The sequence below is a fragment of the Sinocyclocheilus grahami genome, unplaced genomic scaffold (assembly GCF_001515645.1).
Source record: "Sinocyclocheilus grahami isolate Dianchi unplaced genomic scaffold, SAMN03320097.WGS_v1.1 scaffold9.1, whole genome shotgun sequence".
NCBI classification, from domain to species: domain Eukaryota; kingdom Metazoa; phylum Chordata; class Actinopteri; order Cypriniformes; family Cyprinidae; genus Sinocyclocheilus; species Sinocyclocheilus grahami.
In genome coordinates this window covers 424,043-442,490 of record NW_015505188.1, presented here as the reverse complement: position 1 = coordinate 442,490, position 18,448 = coordinate 424,043, and the positions used below count along the sequence as shown (strand labels likewise).

At 38.1% G+C, this 18,448-nt stretch overlaps 1 protein-coding gene across 2 annotated transcripts in view; it reads left to right on the top strand.

The window, feature by feature from the left end:
• The first annotated feature begins 1,345 nt into the window (after window positions 1-1,345).
• The window catches only part of LOC107591523 (rho GTPase-activating protein 23-like), a 63,143-nt gene continuing 46,040 nt past the window's right edge, over window positions 1,346-18,448 (top strand). Inside the window, exon 1 of one of the 2 annotated variants that reach the window (XM_016280733.1) lies at window positions 1,346-1,757. In XM_016280733.1, the coding sequence (XP_016136219.1) occupies window positions 1,749-1,757 (9 nt within the window). In that variant the 5' untranslated portion in view covers window positions 1,346-1,748. Of the gene's footprint in view, window positions 1,758-11,931; window positions 12,244-18,448 lie in introns of those variants that run through there. The other variant, XM_016280724.1, reaches the window with a different exon arrangement.

Genomic DNA, 18,448 nt, shown 5'->3' with positions numbered 1-18,448 from the left:
CAACAGGCATTACTCGAGTGTCTCATGATCCTTCAGAAATCATTCTAATATGCTGATTTGCTGCTCAAGAAACATTTATTATTATAAATATGATCTTATTGTTATTAAGTTATTCAGTACTAACTTCTTGTTTATTAAACTGTTGTATAAAAGCAATATCACACTCACGATCATGCTGTTGGTCAGAATATCTATGTGATTACCTGCAGTCTCGTGATTACATTATTATTCAGAATATCAGGATATTCAGAGCAGCACTATTGATAGTATGATATTGCTCAATTATATACTGGATATGAGATACAGTAGCAGACACAAAATATCATTGCTTGTTGATGAAATACATTAAAACCAGAGAATAAAAAATGTTTTGCATGACATTTTATTAATTTCCACAGACGTATAAATAACATATATTTAAGACTGATATTTACACTCTTAAAAATAAAAGGTTCCAACGGGGGTTTGGGCAGGGATGCCAAGGTTCATTCTGGTTTCCCAAACGAACCCCTCAGTGAACAGTTCTTGAAAGAACCATTTTTTTTCGTAGCGCAAATAGCATTTTAATAATCTAAAGAACATTTTTATAATATAAAGAACCTTTTGTGCAATGGAAAAGTTCCATGGGTGTTAAAGGTTCTTCATGGAACCATCAATGCTAATAAAGAACCTTTAGTCTTAAGAGTGTACAGGTTTTCCAGGTCTGTGGGAACATGACATTTATTTTTCATCTCTAAGACTATGAAAAACATGCATGCCTTACAGAGGCCAGTAAAACTCTAAATCACACACATTTGACTCTCTCTCGCTCTCTCTCTCTCTCTCACACACACACACACACACACACACACACACACACACAGACATTTATTTTTCATCTCTAAGACTATGAAAAACATGCATGCCTTACAGAGGCCAGTAAAACTCTAAATCACACACATTTTTCTCTCTCTCTCGCTCTCTCTCTCTCTCACACACACACACACACACACACACACACACACACACAGCCAAAGCAGCCATTTCAATTATACGCAAACTGCATGTAGCTGCATGTTCTCAGCACAGCATGTTGCTGCAGAGTCTCACATAAGCATGTCACAGTCACATTTTGGCTGCTCTGCTGTATGGTCGCCAATGGTGACAGAAGCTTCCTCTCAGGCATGAGCCGGGCTGGGCATCAGGGGGTCCCACCATAGAAACAGAATGAGCTTCAGTTCATTGGGTCCCACGGGCTAGCGCTGGGAGTCACATGGTACCACTGTGACCAACCCCCCCCCTTCCTCTCCCTTAAAATCCATGCGAGTGGGGGAAGGGTATGAGAGGAGGGAAGTGGGGAGAGAAAGAGGGAGGGTTGAGTTGGAAGCATGAAGGCAGGGTGAAAAGTGTGAAGCAAACAAACGAGTGAGAGGGAGTCCCACATCCTCCGGCGTAATGGAGAAGAGGAAATCATAGCCATAGCCCTGACCCTGTGCACATAGCCAGGAGCAAAGGATCATAACTAGACAGACAGAGAAAGTGACACAGATAATAGGAACACTCCGGAGCATTTGACTGGATAACAGGCTGTCGGAGAGGGAATGTATCTCGGTGGCTCATCTTCAGGGAGCCTCCCGGCTACGTAAGGACGTCTGTGGATTTTTGTAAGGATTGCTTAATTAGGGAAGATACTTTAGGAATATTGCACTGGGAAGCCGGAATAGTGTGCCATGAGTGGGAACAGGAGGCGGAAGAGGGATTGCTGAAGCATGGAGCAGGTGAGCGATACAGCCTGTGTACAATTACACAGAACAAACATGTTTCCCGTTTCATGCCAGAGATGCTTCGGGCAAAAGCAAATAGCACAGCAGGATGCTCGCATCAATCTCTAACAGCTAAACAATCCTCAGTACTACCGTGTGGATTTTTTTAAATGTTTTTAGCTTATTCTGTTCATGATTTTTTTCTTTGTGATGGTGATGTCATTCAAAGAACATCATATAGCATTTCATATATAAAGGGTGTTGGAATCAGAATCACAATTTGATTTGAATATAGCCTTTTTTATTTGCCATATCACTGCTTAAAATCAGATATGAGTAACCTTATGCTCTGCTTTGCATGAGAGCAATGCACCTAAAACACTAGCATGCAGAAACCAGTCCAGACAAGTACATCATATTTGATAACTGCGGATTTAGGTAAGCATTGTACTGAAGTTTAGGGGAGGTGGCTAATTTTGGGCTTGAAGAATATGACAGATTTTTTAAGTTTAGTCAAACTTGATTAATCCCTATGGGGAAATTACTATTATTTAGTAGGGTTACAGAGGTGCTTCTGTAATCACAAAAAAACAGAATGCTAAAAATATTGGAAAAGGGAGGAGACAAACAACTGGCAAGGGATATGTATATATTAAATTAATATTTCTCAGACTCAAAGAGCTCAAAATGCTCATAATGCTTGATTCACACACACACACAGACACACACACACACACACACACACACACACACACACACACACACACACACACACACACACACAATTTATAGACATTAAACAATTAAACATGTACTGAAGTTTAGGGGAGGTGGCTAATTTTGGGCTTGAAGAATATGACAGATTTTTTAAGTTTAGTCAAACTTGATTAATCCCTATGGGGAAATTACTATTATTTAGTAGGGTTACAGAGGTGCTTCTGTAATCACAAAAAAACAGAATGCTAAAAATATTGGAAAAGGGAGGAGACAAACAACTGGCAAGGGATATGTATATATTAAATTAATATTTCTCAGACTCAAAGAGCTCAAAATGCTCATAATGCGTGATTCACACACACACACAGACACACACACACACACACACACACACACACACACACACACACACACACGCACACAATTTATAGACATTAAACACTCCACTAATATACATTGATTTTGAGTAGTATGTATATATATATATATATTATACATTACAAAATTAAAATGTATGCATTTCTTTCCAGTTGTTGCTTGCTATGAAGTAACACTAAAGAGAAACAAGGATGCTTATTCCCTGGGCTGAATTTGCTGCCTGAGCATTATGTCACAGTCTCAATAGTCTTGCTCCTTTGGGACAGGGATGGTTGTGAGACACCGTGACACTGCAGTTTGCTTTTGTTTGCATTTCAGTCACATTTGAATGCCATTTAGCAAAATATTTATTTCCTAAACAATCTTCCCCTCTCTTTAAGCAGGTTGCACGCTGTTTTTCCCGCTCTCCTGAGATTAATTATTCATGCCCTCATTCAGAGGGGGACACGGCATGTCCTCAGACACATCTTGCACGGGGCTAACGTCAACCAGGTGATGTCATCCCCATGCAATAGTAGGGATGTCACTTGAGTAGGACAGTTGTATTATTACATTGTGTGAATGTGTGTGAGAATATAAATATGAATACACAACACATCAAAAATAGCAGCACCACTGGAATATAACGTTTGTCATTATATTCCTTTTAAGGCTATTTAAAACAACATTTAATATTAGCTTTATATCGGTGGGGTGTTTGTCTATAAAATCAATCATCAGTTTTTTGGGCTCTCTGAGTTTGAGAAAGTGATTTATGTTTGTTTCATGACATATTTATTTGTAACATGCCTCCTTAGTTTGATTTATGCTAATATCGTGGTGCGGATGTTTCACATAATATCTCAGATTCCTATTTCCCCTGTAGATTTACAGTGTTTGACATTCAGAAATATCTGGATGGCCACTCACATGTAATTGAGTGTTATGAGAGGAATAGGAAGAGGCTTTATGGGCAGAGCAGGTCAGTGCTGAACAGGGACCCGATCTTATCTCCAAATGTCTGTTTATTTGTGTAAATGTATTGTCATGGAAAAATGCCAACAGGCACTAATGACTAACTAGCCAAACAACAGACCACCATGGACTGAGAGTAGCAGTAGATCGATACTATGAAAAAAAAAAGAGTCAGTAATAACACATCTTTGCTCTAATTGGTGCAGGGAAGCATAAGGTAAAAGATGCTTCACATACTTAACATATTCCCTGGACTATGATACAGTCCAGAATGTGTGTGTGTGTGTGTGTGTGTGTGTGTGTAACAACAGACCACCATGGACTGAGAGTAGCAGTAGATCGATACTATGAAAAAAAAAGTCAGTAATAACACATCTTTGCTCTAATTGGTGCAGGGAAGCATAAGGTAAAAGATGCTTCACATACTTAACATATTCCCTGGACTATGATACAGTCCAGAATGTGTGTGTGTGTGAAGGTCGTTTCATTGATCAGGTGTATGGATGGAATGGCTGTAGGACAGTAACAGTAGCTGACTCTGTGAGCACAAGTGCAAATCAACTAAAAATAACAGCTGAGTTCATCCTGCTATTTTCTTAGCAGCTCTGTTTGCAGCTCATTCTTCTCTTGTCAAAAATGGTAAGTTATCTTATGATATGTATAAAACAGGCCCATGAGACAAAACACAGCTGCAACTGTAGTCAGTAATGCAGAAACAGTTGCTGGCAGTGTGCTCATGGGATACAGGTTAAGATGACAAAATGAAAGACGTGGCTATAGATGAATCAGTCCTAATGTGGAAAAGGACTCAGTTGTATTATTTGGCTTTCAATCAGGTTCAACTGATTTTGTCAGTATTTATTGGTATGTAATATGCAGCAGTTATTGATAAACTTTGTCTCACTTTTTACTTTCCTTCACAGGCCCTCTTATTAGGTGTGTTCAACTTCGGCTGACCTTACCGATTGGGGTGGTTTGCCTCTTGCAGTCAGTGTTGTCCCCTAGTGAAACTCTCACGTTGTTTGATTTCTTTATCACAGATGATGTGGATTAGATGCAACATCTGTCAAATAAACAGACATTTCAGATGTTTACATACAGCAACAGAAAGATTTTTATTCAGTACTATCTGTACTGCTTTATAGAACTTGATGCCATACATCACAGTGACGTGGTGTCGGAACAAGTCAGATAAAATTTCTAACCAACACACATAGCCTACTTTCTTATTTCAGATCCTCCCCACCAGCTTGTCTTAAAGGAATAGTTTAACCAAAAATGTAAATTTGCTGAAAATGTACCCACCCTCAGTCCATCCAAGATATAGATTAGTTTTTTTCTTCTTTAGAACAGATTTAGAGAAATGTAACATTAAATCACTTGCCGACAAATGGAACATCTGCAGTGAATGGAAGCCATTAGAATGAGAGTTCAAACAGCTAAAAAAACGAAACAAAAAAAAAAACATAATAAATCACAAGTAAGTTACACAACTCCAGTTCATTAATTAAAGTCTTGAAGCAAAATGCTACGCATTTGTAAGAGGCAAATAAATCATTAAGGTGGTATAACTTTTAACTATTGCTTCTGGCTAAATCCAAGACCATAATTCATATTAATACTTCCTTTTTCACTGGAAAAAGCAATACTATGGATAGAGGACTATAACATAGATGAAAACAACAGTTTGAAGTTAAATAGCCTTAATGATGGATTTTTTTTCTAACAAACATTTCGCTTTTCACTTCACAAGTCATCGGTTGATAGACTGGAGTCGTGTGGATTACTTGTGGACTATTGTGATGTTTTTATCAGCTGTTTGAAAACTCATTCTGGTGGCACCCATTCACTGCAGAGGATCCATTGGTGAGCAAGTCAAGTAAGGCTAATACTACTACCCTAAATATTTTCACTCAATATTACATTACACCACCTACTGGTGTTGTTGATGTAACCTGCAGAAGGAGTCACTGTAAAAATCCTCACAGGTTGATAGTCTGTCTGGAATGTGAGAACACAGACAAGGGGAGTGATGCAAACAGTGAAAAGTCCTAGTGCTGTTGGACTGTATATTAGCACACTTGGAGTGCCGCATTACCAATCGAATAAATTAATGGAAATACGGAAACCTGTCACATTACGGAAGTAAAATGGCTTGCAAATGGATCCTTTTTTATGGAAACAAAAAAATAATCTCTTCCAAGAGACTTTTTTATTTCTTCCCTTGCTTTGACTTGGAATCAAGTTTTGGTCTCATCTTACATGAGATTTGTTTTCACCAAACTGTCTACGAGCCATTTTTAATGTGTCTCGGGAATGGCTACAAATGTACACAGAATCTCTGAGATACTGCACTGCAGTGTATTGAAAGGAAAACTGAAGATGCTCCAAGCAATATCAGCATTAAGTCATTCTAGATCAGCAGTGAGGCAGCAACGGTGCATTTTATAGTCTATATCTAGAAGACACTTAAGAAAACAAGTTTCCATTTGAAGTAGACAATAAATTCACTGCGATGTTCTTAAAGGGACAAACGTTAGGCCATCTTTCTTCTGAAGGCTCACCACAAGACAAAAGAGCTCACATGTTGTCTAAGATGGGCCTGTTTTCCAGGCCCGGCTCCAGAATCAAATCACTGAGGGGGCTTCTTAAATTAGTGAGGGTGCTGTACCTTATTCTATATATATATATATATATATATACAGTGGGGCAAAAAAGTATTTAGTCAGCCACCAATTGTGCAAGTTCAAATGGAAACCAATCTCCAGAGCGCAAACCATAAAGCACTGGATAGTTTGCCAAATCTGCAATGAAATGCCATTATTACAGCATTAACTGAGGGCGCTATTGATTTCGTTTGAGGGTGCTCTCTAGCACCCCCTTGGAACCGGGCCTGCTGTTTTCTCTGCTAATGTCTGAGTAGTTACAGCTGGAGTTTATGACATGTTACTTCATCACTGTCCACCATCCCTGAATTACATATGAGGGATAGAGTTTGGGTTTGTCTTGCACTCGTTTATCTCATTCATATTTTCTTCATCTTGTGCCTTTTTCTCCATCCTTTCACATCCAGCAGCTCATCTATTCTGCCTCTGTCATTTATTTTATCCCTCTCGTGGTCATATTGTGACATTTTAGGTTTTGATATAATGTTGGTTAGATTACATGGATTATGGATTATATTTGGAGGGAAATTCATCCCGCTCTACAGTTAGTGGGCAGATGGCTGAGGGTTTGTGCTCACCGAAGCAGATGTTCCCATGTTTAATCTGCACGTGTTTCCACATGGCAGCAGAAAACGGCCTCATACTAGCAAACTAACTAACATTACTGATAGATTATAATGTAAACAATGTTTTTGTAGTTGCAGTAAATTATAAGGGAGGTTATAGGGCAAAACTATTGCTCTTAAATGGAGCATGGACTGTCTGGCTTTGAAGAAACTGGCATGTACTTCTGAGATATGTTTTACAGATGATGCTCTTTCCAGATCTTAATGGATTTAACAGAGTCAGCTCGCTTTAAAGCAATGCCTGGGACCATTCTGATTGGCAGATGGATTGAACAGGATATTAGGTTATTATATGCAGACATTTTTGTAAATGTTAATGATGACTCAAAGGAGCTCATTTAATGAACTTTAACCCAAAAGTAGAAACAATAATGTTTCTTCTAATATTTGATATCTATTTTCTCTGTGCTAAAATAGCACATGAACATTTCAAAAACACTGTATTCATATGGCTGTGCATGTATGGATGTTTTTGAACGTGTAGGGGTCAGTCAGAAGCATCATCCCTTTAGTGTCTGACCTTTAGCCCTGAGGAAGTGATGTAAAGAGAAAGGAAATAGTGGTATGTATGCTATACCACATGTGAATTATGAGGAAACAGGATGTTAGTGCTTTACAAACACCATGAGATGGTCTCAGTGACCAAAAACAGCCGCAGTATCCTCATCTCATCATAAATAGAGAAAATGGTAGTTCATGTAACACAATACAGTACCATCCAGAGCATTTCCTCTCACTCCAGTTATTTTTACCTTTTAGTGCTTTCTTCTTTCCTCCAGGGATAATTTAGCACAGTATCACAGATGTTTCTGCTGCACATTCATATACACATACTATATATAAACACCACTTTCTAAGCGCCTCAAATACATTAAATATTTATAGCAAATAGTCAACACTTGTATAATTATGTTTTTATCTATCTTTTTATATATGTCAGATTTGAGTAAGTGTTGCTGGTTTAGTATAATGTCTCTTTCTTTCTTTAGCCTAGTAATTTGGAAAACACACAAAATGTATCAGTCTTCCACAACAAAGCATGGCTTCTCTTCATGATTGAAGAAACTGAACAACGTAGATTTAAGACAGGTTGTAGGGACCACAGAAGACATGGGGTCGTGAACCCCTTCTGTCCCAGGCACATACAGTGGGGTTCAATATTAATCTGGGATTTTAAAATTTTATTTAAACTTGGAAATACACAAAAGGCTTTGGGATGATTTTTCAGAAAGTATAAACAAAGAAACATGACATAAAATGAAGAGGTCTTTTAATTAAATGAAATTAAATGAAGTAAATGAGTGTCATTGATCTTTGATAGATCAATTTGATAGAAGATGCTCTTTGGGTCGTTTCAAATCATGCTGTTTCATATGACCTAAACATTAAACTTGTGGAGTTCCTGCAGCTCGAGTGCTGCTGTTTATTAAAGCAAATACAGACACATTCAGAAATTCATGTAATTGTTATGCTCTTAATATAAATTCTAATGTAAAAACGTACTAAATTAGAAATATAATTTTTTTTAGGCATTTTCATTATGGGACTCTATTTGAACCCCACTGTACATCTTCATAAAAGAGCGGGAAAGACCCACACAGCTTGCATTTATAGTATAACATTAGATCATTACATAAAAACACACTAAGTGTAGCTGCCGGGTTGGATGATGATGATGAGAGAAGCACATGGGAAGGACTCTGAGCAGCACTGGAGCCACAAGGTTCATTTAAAAAAAATGTTGGTACAATGCATAACAGTGACTTTAACAATGGTACAATGCATAACAGTCACTTTAACAATGGTACAATGCATAACAGTGACTATAAGCATCATTAACACTTTGAGCCCAAAAGAGCTTAATAAGCAAAGGGGCAGCAGAATGGAAATTATGTGAAAAATAACCTACATGTGGCTGTGTTTTGGCACAGAGCTACAGTCTCCCAACCGCTCTATCTCCTCTTATCTTGTGGCTTGCAGGGGTTATTGGGATAATTTGATCTGGTTTGGTGGTAAGAGAGGATAATGAGCACTGGAGGGGATTCTCTCTCACACAAGCACGGGCACATACACACCACACATTAAAGTTACACTACCGTTCAAAAGTTTGAGGTTGGGAAGATTTTTTTTTTGTAAGTCTCTTATGCTCACCAAGGCTGCATTTATTTGACCAAAATACAGTAAAATCAGCAATATTGTGAAATATTATTGCAATTTAAAATAACAGTTTTTTAATTTTAATATATTTTCAAATTTAATTTATGTTTCTTAGATGGCAAAGCTGAATTTTCAGCAGCCATTACCCCTGTCCTCACGGTCACGTGATCCTTCAGAAATCATTCTCATATGCTGATTTGATGCTCAAAAAAGTATATATGAAGAGTTCCAGTGCAAAAGCCTCTAAAAGCCATCTTGGTCAAAAATGAGATAACAATACTGAGTGAATGCTCTCAATGCATATTATATGTTCATCAAGTACTTTCACTTCAAATGCGCTAAATCCCAGCCTCAACCCATTCAGAAGTACCAGTACTTACATAGAAACCTATACATAGTAGCCAGAAAGAAATCCTAATTTTAAAGAAAAATGTCAGACGTACTTAGAGGCTTTTGCATCTGAACTCTTCATATCATTACTTTTCTGTCTACACCACATATTGTGGCTTTCATAGGACCATTATTGCCCTCGAAACTCACATGTACTGTACACAAAATCAGCAAAACATCTCCTGCTTCGTTTGATGTATGTGTTGAAGAAACAAAGGAGCTTGGAGTATTGCAAAAGCCTGTCTCTTTTTCTTTCTGTCTCTCTAATGACAGCCACATGGGCTGAAGCATTGAGTCAGTGGAAGGACCCAGTGCCACGTTCTCTGTGTTTTCTGCAGCACCAGCAGTGTGTTTCGCAGTGCCCTGAGGACGTGCAACTTTAAGGTGCTGGCTGACGGTATGCAGCTTTCCAGAGCTCCCAAACTCTTCAATTCAATACAGTTCGGCTTAATCAACAAGACAGCATACAAAAGAGAGGTTTTGCTTTGTCTTTGTCCTGCTGTGACCTAACGTACTCCTCCGCTGAGTTTCTTAACTTGATCTAAACGAGCAAAGAAGTGAGGTCACTGTTTGCCATGTCTCCAGGCAGCTTTGTCAATGTGCCGCCGGTCGGCCAATAACAATGAGCCAGCTTGAGTCGACTTCCTACTGTATTTACTTGACAGTCATTTCACACCCAAGTCTTCCCGCAAATCAAACTAACATACCAAAAACAGTCAGCTTCAGTTCTTCAGGGAAGTCAAGGCTGAAAAACACAAACATGAACGCTTTTGTGAGCTATTTTTATTCATAATTTCTGACTCTAAATCCAGCATTGTATTTTTTTCTGTGGTAAAATGACCAGTCTAAAGCAATGGCCTTTAAATCAATACTACATTTGCTCGTCTGTTTGCCTGCATCTCATTGATTGATCTGTCATGACCACAGCGTGACCTGCAGAGCTCTAGACTGAAGCGCCTCTATGTTTAATTGTCACATTCTGCAGGTTGCACTGGCTATACTTCCCAATCTGTAACCTCTGACCGCAGCTCCCATTTCCCTCCCATCCCATGCTGTGTCACTCTTTTAGAGAAAATTATTTTTGCCATGATTTCTTCTTTAGTAAACAGTCATTTAGTACCTCTGAGACACAGTATGAGTCAGAATACACTAACACAATCTCCATGGTAATACCATGTTTTTTAGCTACCGTGGTTTTACTGCAAGCCCGTCAATCACTGCACGTCAACTACTAACTACAAAGTCATGTTTTCAGTGCTCATGTGTTGTATGTTTTCTGTGCATATCTCAAAATATATCTTTAAAACCTTTTTATGGCAAACAATAAACTTTAAGTGTAGAATTATTTTATGATAAAATGATTACCGTAATATAAAAATGAACTCTATCATTATTGATACCGGTATTTTTTATATTTGAGATGTAGAATTGATTTTTAGTTATTTAGTAAATTTTTTTTCTAAATTGTGACTGAGAAAATGGTAAAAAAAAATGGGGGGGGGGGGGGGGGGGGGGGGGGGGGAAAAAAAGAGCCCCAGTGGGCCCACAGGTGGGCTAGTGACACTTAAGTAGTTAAACATTTATTTATTTATTTATTGCTCACCAAAAAAGATCTGTGACTCAAAACCATGATCTGAGCCATGTGTTTTGTGATCCGTTGCACCCCTACTCTCTTGACTTGTTATTTGAAGAAAAAATACAATCACTGAGGTTTTCAATCATGCTGATTTGTTCACTGTGAAGTTCAGCCGATATCTTTTCCATGGTTGTACCATTAAATAAAAACTGCATCAGGATACAGAATGTATTTATGTATCATGATACTGAAATGTATTTAATGTGGTTTTACATGGTAGCCCAAGAATATCATGGGTCACTGGCTGGGGGGGGACATGTAAAAACCCCTGTAGGTCTTAACATTTAATACCATGGCATTATCATTTGATTCCATCACTTTACCTTGGTACCACGTCCTTTTTGTAAAGGTAGCTCGCTACTAGTAACATACAGAGCTGTTTTAGTAGTTGTATCTCTCTCTACACACTCATACTTTACTCACCTTCCCCTTTTCTGTTATGTCTTTTTGTTCCCGTCTATCTTTTTATCTGGGTACAAAGAGGGCTTTGTTTTCATGGCCTTGAACGCACCGCGCTCTGGCGCCCGTCACGCGTCCTGCTGCTACCTCATAGTTTCCGAACGCAAACGCAAAGCGGCGTTTCACGTAATGGCCGCATGCTGCCGCCAGAGGGAGCGTCGCGCCACTCGCGTCGCGTTACAACCATAGACTGTACAACGCATTAATCCAGCGCGTGGTGCTGTAGCGGGACAGGCCGGTGGAAGAATTGAACGGATTTGCATCGGGGCGAGGGAAGAGGGAGGGCACTGCGGGCAGCCCAAACAACGGGAAAGAGGCGAGTGGACGGAAGAAAACTGGATAGGTGAAAGCCACGGTCCAATATAAATCCCTCACAGCAGACTTAGTTTACACACATCTTAATCGCGACCCCCCCCTCGAAACCCCCTCTCGGTATCCCCCTGCAAAACAAGTTAAGCTGTCCAATGAATGGAGTTGCATTTTGCCTTGTTGGAATACCTCCGTATCCAGAAAACGAAGTAAGTGCAAGACTTTTCCTCCTTTTTCAAGTCGAGTTGAACATCAGTGTGTGTGTTAAACAGTGTAGCATTAGTCAGAGAGCATGATTTCCTAAGAGGATTTAGTAGCGTGGCTACAGTGTGTACAAACAGATGACACCGCTATTCCTACTCAAACTCGTTTTAACCGCCCGCTTGAGTAAACTATCGCATTTTACACTTCAGTGGTTTATGAAGCGTGTATGAACGACTGAAATGGTAGTACTGTAACATAAAAAAGCACATTGTTGTTGTTGTCAACGCTGCTGTGAGCTCGTGATTCAGCTGCACAGCCTGTCAGTCAATCACTGCACACGTAATTCACGGTTTTATCAGGGATTCAACTCTACAAAATCACCAGTCTTGTTTTTCTGTGCATGTGCGGTAAATATCTTTTTTTTAATGTGTGTGTAAACGATAAAGTTTAAGTTAAAATGCTCGTCATGATTAGAAACAGGCTGATTGTTTTTAAATATTTGATACAGATAATATTTTTTATGTCTGATGTGCAGAATCGACTTTTATAATTATTAATAAATGTAACCGTTATAAAATTGGTATTATTAACAAAATTGTTTCTCATTTTTGCATGTAACATGGCTGTTGCATTATTATTATTTAAAAAGTATTCCTTTAGAAACCACCTGAATGCATTTACAGATGAATGCATTTAACTCTAGATCTGATATTAAAGAACTGATATTGGTGAAACTGATTATTGAGTTAACCCATAATATCGCATAATGTGTTCTGTTGTTTTTAGTATAGATATTATATGAATTGAGATTCAAAATAATTTTGTAAATGAGTTCTTTGCTGTTTCATGCTGTTTGATCTGCTTGACTACTGACAGGTTTAAACCTAGAAATGAATTGTCTATTTTCTTTCTGGACATTTCTTTCTCCAAGCAGGTTAGTCTCCTTCATCTGTATGTCTGTTTTTATTTATGAGGAGGGAAAGAGGAACCATTTATTTGTAAACCACTGTATATTTGAGTGAGAGAGTGTGTATGTGTGTGTTGTCCGTGTGTGTAACTGCATATTACAACATCACCCAGGGCAACAGCTTTACTGTATGTCTCAGATCTTTTCTTCATCATAATTCTTGTTTTACAGTCAGAGGTTTTCCTCTGCTCTTTTATTGGACTCTTTTGATGTGAAATGAGGAAGGAAAGAATGTTTATGCGTATCAGGACTAAATGGTTTTCGTGCATCGTTAGCAATAGATTGTATTCTATAATTTCTCTTATTATGTCTGTTCAGTTACCTGTGTCTTCTTAACTAAAGATTTTACCACACTGTTTAGTGACATACACTCTTAAAAATAAAGGTTCTTCACAGCGATGCCATCGAAGTACCATTTTTGGTTCCACAAAGAACCATTCAGTCAAAGGTTCTTTAAAGAATCATCTCTTTCTTACCGTTTTATAATCTGAAGAACCTTCTTTCGCCACAAAGAACCTTTTTTCACCTTATTTATATAGCGCTTTTAACAATACAGATTGTCAAAGCAACTTTACAGTATTAAATAGGAAAATAGTGTGTCAATAACACTTTGTGAAATAGAAAGGTTCTTCAGATGTTAAAGGTTCTTTATGGAACCATTTAGACAAAAAAGGTTCTTCTATGGCATCGTGAAGCACCTTTATTTTTAGTAAAGGGTGTAAGTAAAGGGATCTTGATATGCACCAAAATTATTGTGATGCTTAAAATGTCTAAATTATCAAATCTGGAAGCTTCTTTTGTCACTGAGACAAATTCCAAGTTTGTGTAAACATAATTGGCAATACATTTCTTCCTGATTCTTTTCTGAGCCATTTTGGTGTCAAAAGGATTTTTAGTAGATGTATGAAGTCGGTTCTTCTCAAGTTAACACAGGTGTCCTGTCAGGTTAACCACAGGTGTAGTTCAACACTTTGTGCCCTACAAGTGGAGATGGAAATAGGCCTGTCGCAATAATCAATATATCGACTTGTCGCTCAATATATGTACATGACCTCAATCATTTTTGGTGACGCAATATATCGCCCATTATATTTACTTAAAAATTAATGTCACCATGTTTTGTACATTCCACTTGCGCCTGTGTCTTTTGCAGCTTCTCGTACATAACGTGGTGTAGTCATGAGTTGCTAGTTCAAATAAAAAAAATGCTTCTACAAAAAACAAAGTTTAATCTGCAGATATGATCTTGTTTAGGGATCTGAGCCTTTGTGCATACGGACATCTGACTGCTGAGTGCTGAGTAGTGATTGTGTTTTTCAGCACATATGCACCCTTAATTTACAGCGAAAAGAAGGTCAGGGAAAAATCTGTAGATGGAAAATTGATCTCTTTCTCTCTCGCGCTCTCCTTCTCCCCCTGTGTCTGTCTGTATAACCTAAAGTGAACCTGATGAACCATTACAGAAGTGCTCTTGTTAGTCATTTGACTGTCTCGGTAGCCTGCAGTCAATCCAGTGTCCTGTGTTTGACGGGAATAGCCATGACAGTGACCCAGTGACCTTGACCACCCATCTCTATCAGCAGCTCATCGGACTGATGGACTCATGAGTTTATTTTTTGCAAGTGTGTTTGTGTATACGAGTTTCCTGTTGGGTTACAGTCATTCATACTACATTCCCCTTACAAAAACGTACCACAGCAACTATTGTTTCTACTAAAATTGTTATTTTTACAGTCACTGCTGTAAAATTGTGGTATTAGGGTAGCTGATTTGAAATTTCAGGCATTAAGCATCCTGTAGTGTGATGTTATACTTCTATCTAAAACGGTTTCAAATAATGGTTTTCTACAATGAATATTCATTACAGTTAGTAGGCTATATTTTTAATGAGAAATTCGCCCTAAAAAATATGCTGACAATGTTTCTGGTATTAGGCTACAAGATGGCACATTAGGCTACTTGAAGTACCAAAATATGCTGTGTACCTTGAAAAGCACCTATAACCCCCATGATAAATTACTAGTAGTAAAATAAAAAGCCATATGAAAAATTAGAGTTAATCATAAGTGGCCTGTTAATAAAATATGGCCACTACTCAAATATAAATACAAGGACGCAACACTGAAATAATGCAATAAACATTTACTACATAACAGAAAATGTAACAGGTGTGTGTGTGTTTAAGCTTTCTACAATTTTTAAAATTTCAGTCCATAAAATGTTTGATTGTAATAACAGAGCAAAAGCCAAAACTTTCCATTTCTGTCAGGACAGAGTGGGCAGAGGGCAATTTTTGTAAGTATGATGAAAATGCCTCTCTTCCCACTGGAGTACATTCCTGTGAGAGACTGGGAGACGAGAGCAGAATTAAAGGAATAGTTGGGCAGGGCACAGGGCTGTTGTGCTGTGAGGAGATTCACACAATGACTCTCTCTTTCAGCAAAACACAGCAGCTAATGCAGCTCAGCTTGTTGATGGTACACAGCTGGTGTGTGTGGAAGAGAGAGAGGAAGGAAGAGAAGACAGATCAGACTGTGTATTTAGCTATAACTCTTTGGGCATGAGGTCATTTGTCCACAGTTTATTCATTCTAGTGATTTGAATCTTTACTGAAAAGATTTGTACAGAGATTTGTTCAGTAATCCTTTCTGTAGGTTATATCAGTAGATGGCAACAAGTCTGTCTATTATAAGGGAATGATTCACTTAACAGATTAGTTCGAACAGATTCATTTGTTAAAAAAAACTGATTCATTCTAGCATCATAAGCAATTTCTCAATCTTTTCTACACATTTTGCCAACTTTTTGACATTTATCAAGCTTTAGATTAAGCCAACAATAGCCTAAATAATGAATTATGATTTAAAATAACATCTTCTTTATTAATTTTAATGTGCTTGGTTATCAGTAATTTTTACACATTGACACATTGAAAAAAATGACAGAATGAAAACAAGTGTCGTTTTTATTCTTCGTTCAAGATGGTGGAACAAGGCCGGTTAGTCCTTATCACTGTCCATGCACTGTCTGACTTTTTTGCATATCTTTGTGTTTGGATATTATGGGTTTATTGGTTTCCCCTTAACAACTTGCAAACTTGTTTATCATTATTAATAGTTTAACAGGCTCACATTCTGTATATGAGTGAACATGCAACCCTTGCCCTGTAAGCACAAACATCGCTCTCTCTGAGTGTGTTAAGGGATAAGATGATTTCCCAAGGGAAGCGTGTCCAGGCAGGCCGGGATTGGAGCCTGGGACTTGCCTAGCTGGAGTGGCTGATGAAGAGATAATTTGAGCGTAGGGTAACACAGCAGCAGCCTGAGGGCAGGGAGGACAACTCTCCTAACACAACTAATTTTTCTCATTTTCTCACATGTCTACCCACTCCTGTCATATTCTTCATTAGTTATCCATCAGAATTCATGTTTTAGTTTTTAAAGGACATAACTAAGGACATAATAATAGACATAATATACAAAATGTAGTTGAAAGTTTTTTTGTTTTTTTTTAAAGAACTTTCTAGTTTTATTCAGCAAGAATGCATTAAATTGACCAAAATTGTAACAGTTGTAATACTATTTTGCTAAATTTTTGATCACATAAATGTAGCCTTGGTGAGCATAAGAGACTTTCAACAATATTATCTGGCACCCTCACTTTTGTATGGTAGTGTATGATATCAAGCAAACATGGCAGCATCCAGATAGATCTGGATCTATCTGTGTTTATAACTGCATGAGAGGATAATATATGAGCTGTAAGTTTCCCGACATGTTGCAAGTTGACATGTTGCAAGCTTAATTTAACATCACAACTGACAAATGTATGGAATACTCGGAGTCAGATATGCAAATGTTTATATTTTGACGTCACTACAGGGAAATAAACTGATTTATGAATGAAGTCATGTAAACGCAGCTTACTTGCGTTGTCAGGGTACTGATGTGCATGTAAACGGGGAAAACTGGTTATTTTAATAAGCTGATATTTGTGAGTTATCAGCTTACTGGTGTGCATGTAAACGTGCTCAGTGAGTCAAAGGGAGTCCTACATTACATGACAATATATCCTGCTTAACAAACATTTTCAGAGACAGTTGTGTAAAACATGGTAAATGAGCCTCTCTTTTGATAATCGGACATCTAAAGACAAATGTTAGCATTGCACAGCATCATTTATCCTACACAGATTGTTCTTCTTTGTTGACCTGCAATGTTTACAGTAGTGCTGCCATTTTGTTTCTTTATATGTCTTGTTCCAAGTAGGGCTGCACGATTAATCGAATGCGATTGTCATGCGCATTTTGTTTAAAAAGCCGGTTCTGTAATCAGCAGGAAATCATCATCACGTGCTTTCAGATGGAGCAGAATTTACTACACATAGCCGTAGTTCACTGACAAGTTACGCAAAAAAATCGTCTACAATTTTATTGCGCGATTATGAAATCATTCGCGGTAATGACAGCTGTTTGCATAGCTTCTAAGTGAACTACGGCTCTGTGAAGTAAATGCTGCTCCATCTGAAAGCCTGTGAAAATACCACATTTAATAACATGTTTTTACTCCAAACTCACTTCATAAAGTCAGTCGAGTGTTTGAAATGAATCCTTCTGTGAGATGATGTGGCTTCTTATACAGAATAAGGCACGCGACATATTTCATAGTATTCTGAGCAGCGATAAAGGCATTGCATTATAAATATACTTTATTTTAATGAAAATTATAATAATAAGAACTCCGATAAACCATATATTGCCGTAGTCGTGTGTTTATTAGTCACATTGAATCAATGAAAGCAGTTGAATCTTCTGTTTATTCAGCTGCAGGGATAGGCATTTTCTGGGTTTCTTCTGCGAGGTGTATTTGGAGTTTCAGCGCGAGGGCGCCCTCTGGCCTTTGGATGGAGATTTACTGCTGATCACAGAACCGTGCTTCACTGAAAGATACGCATGACAATCGCAGCTTTCCATTTCGATTTATCGTGCAGCCCTAGTTCCAAGCATTGGGCAGTGGAACGAATTTATGGGCGTAAGTAGGAAATGTAAAGTATCCCACATCCGACTTTGAAAGGAGTGTAGGATAGCTTCCACATACGTATTTTTCATCAGTCTGGGCCAAACGTGGGTGGTCATATGTTAAAGTGCTCATGGATTGTGACGTCAATATCATCATGATTTCTGAATGACCCATTTTTGCAGCTTAGTTTCCATAAAGACTGAGTGGACTGGATAAGGTGCTTTG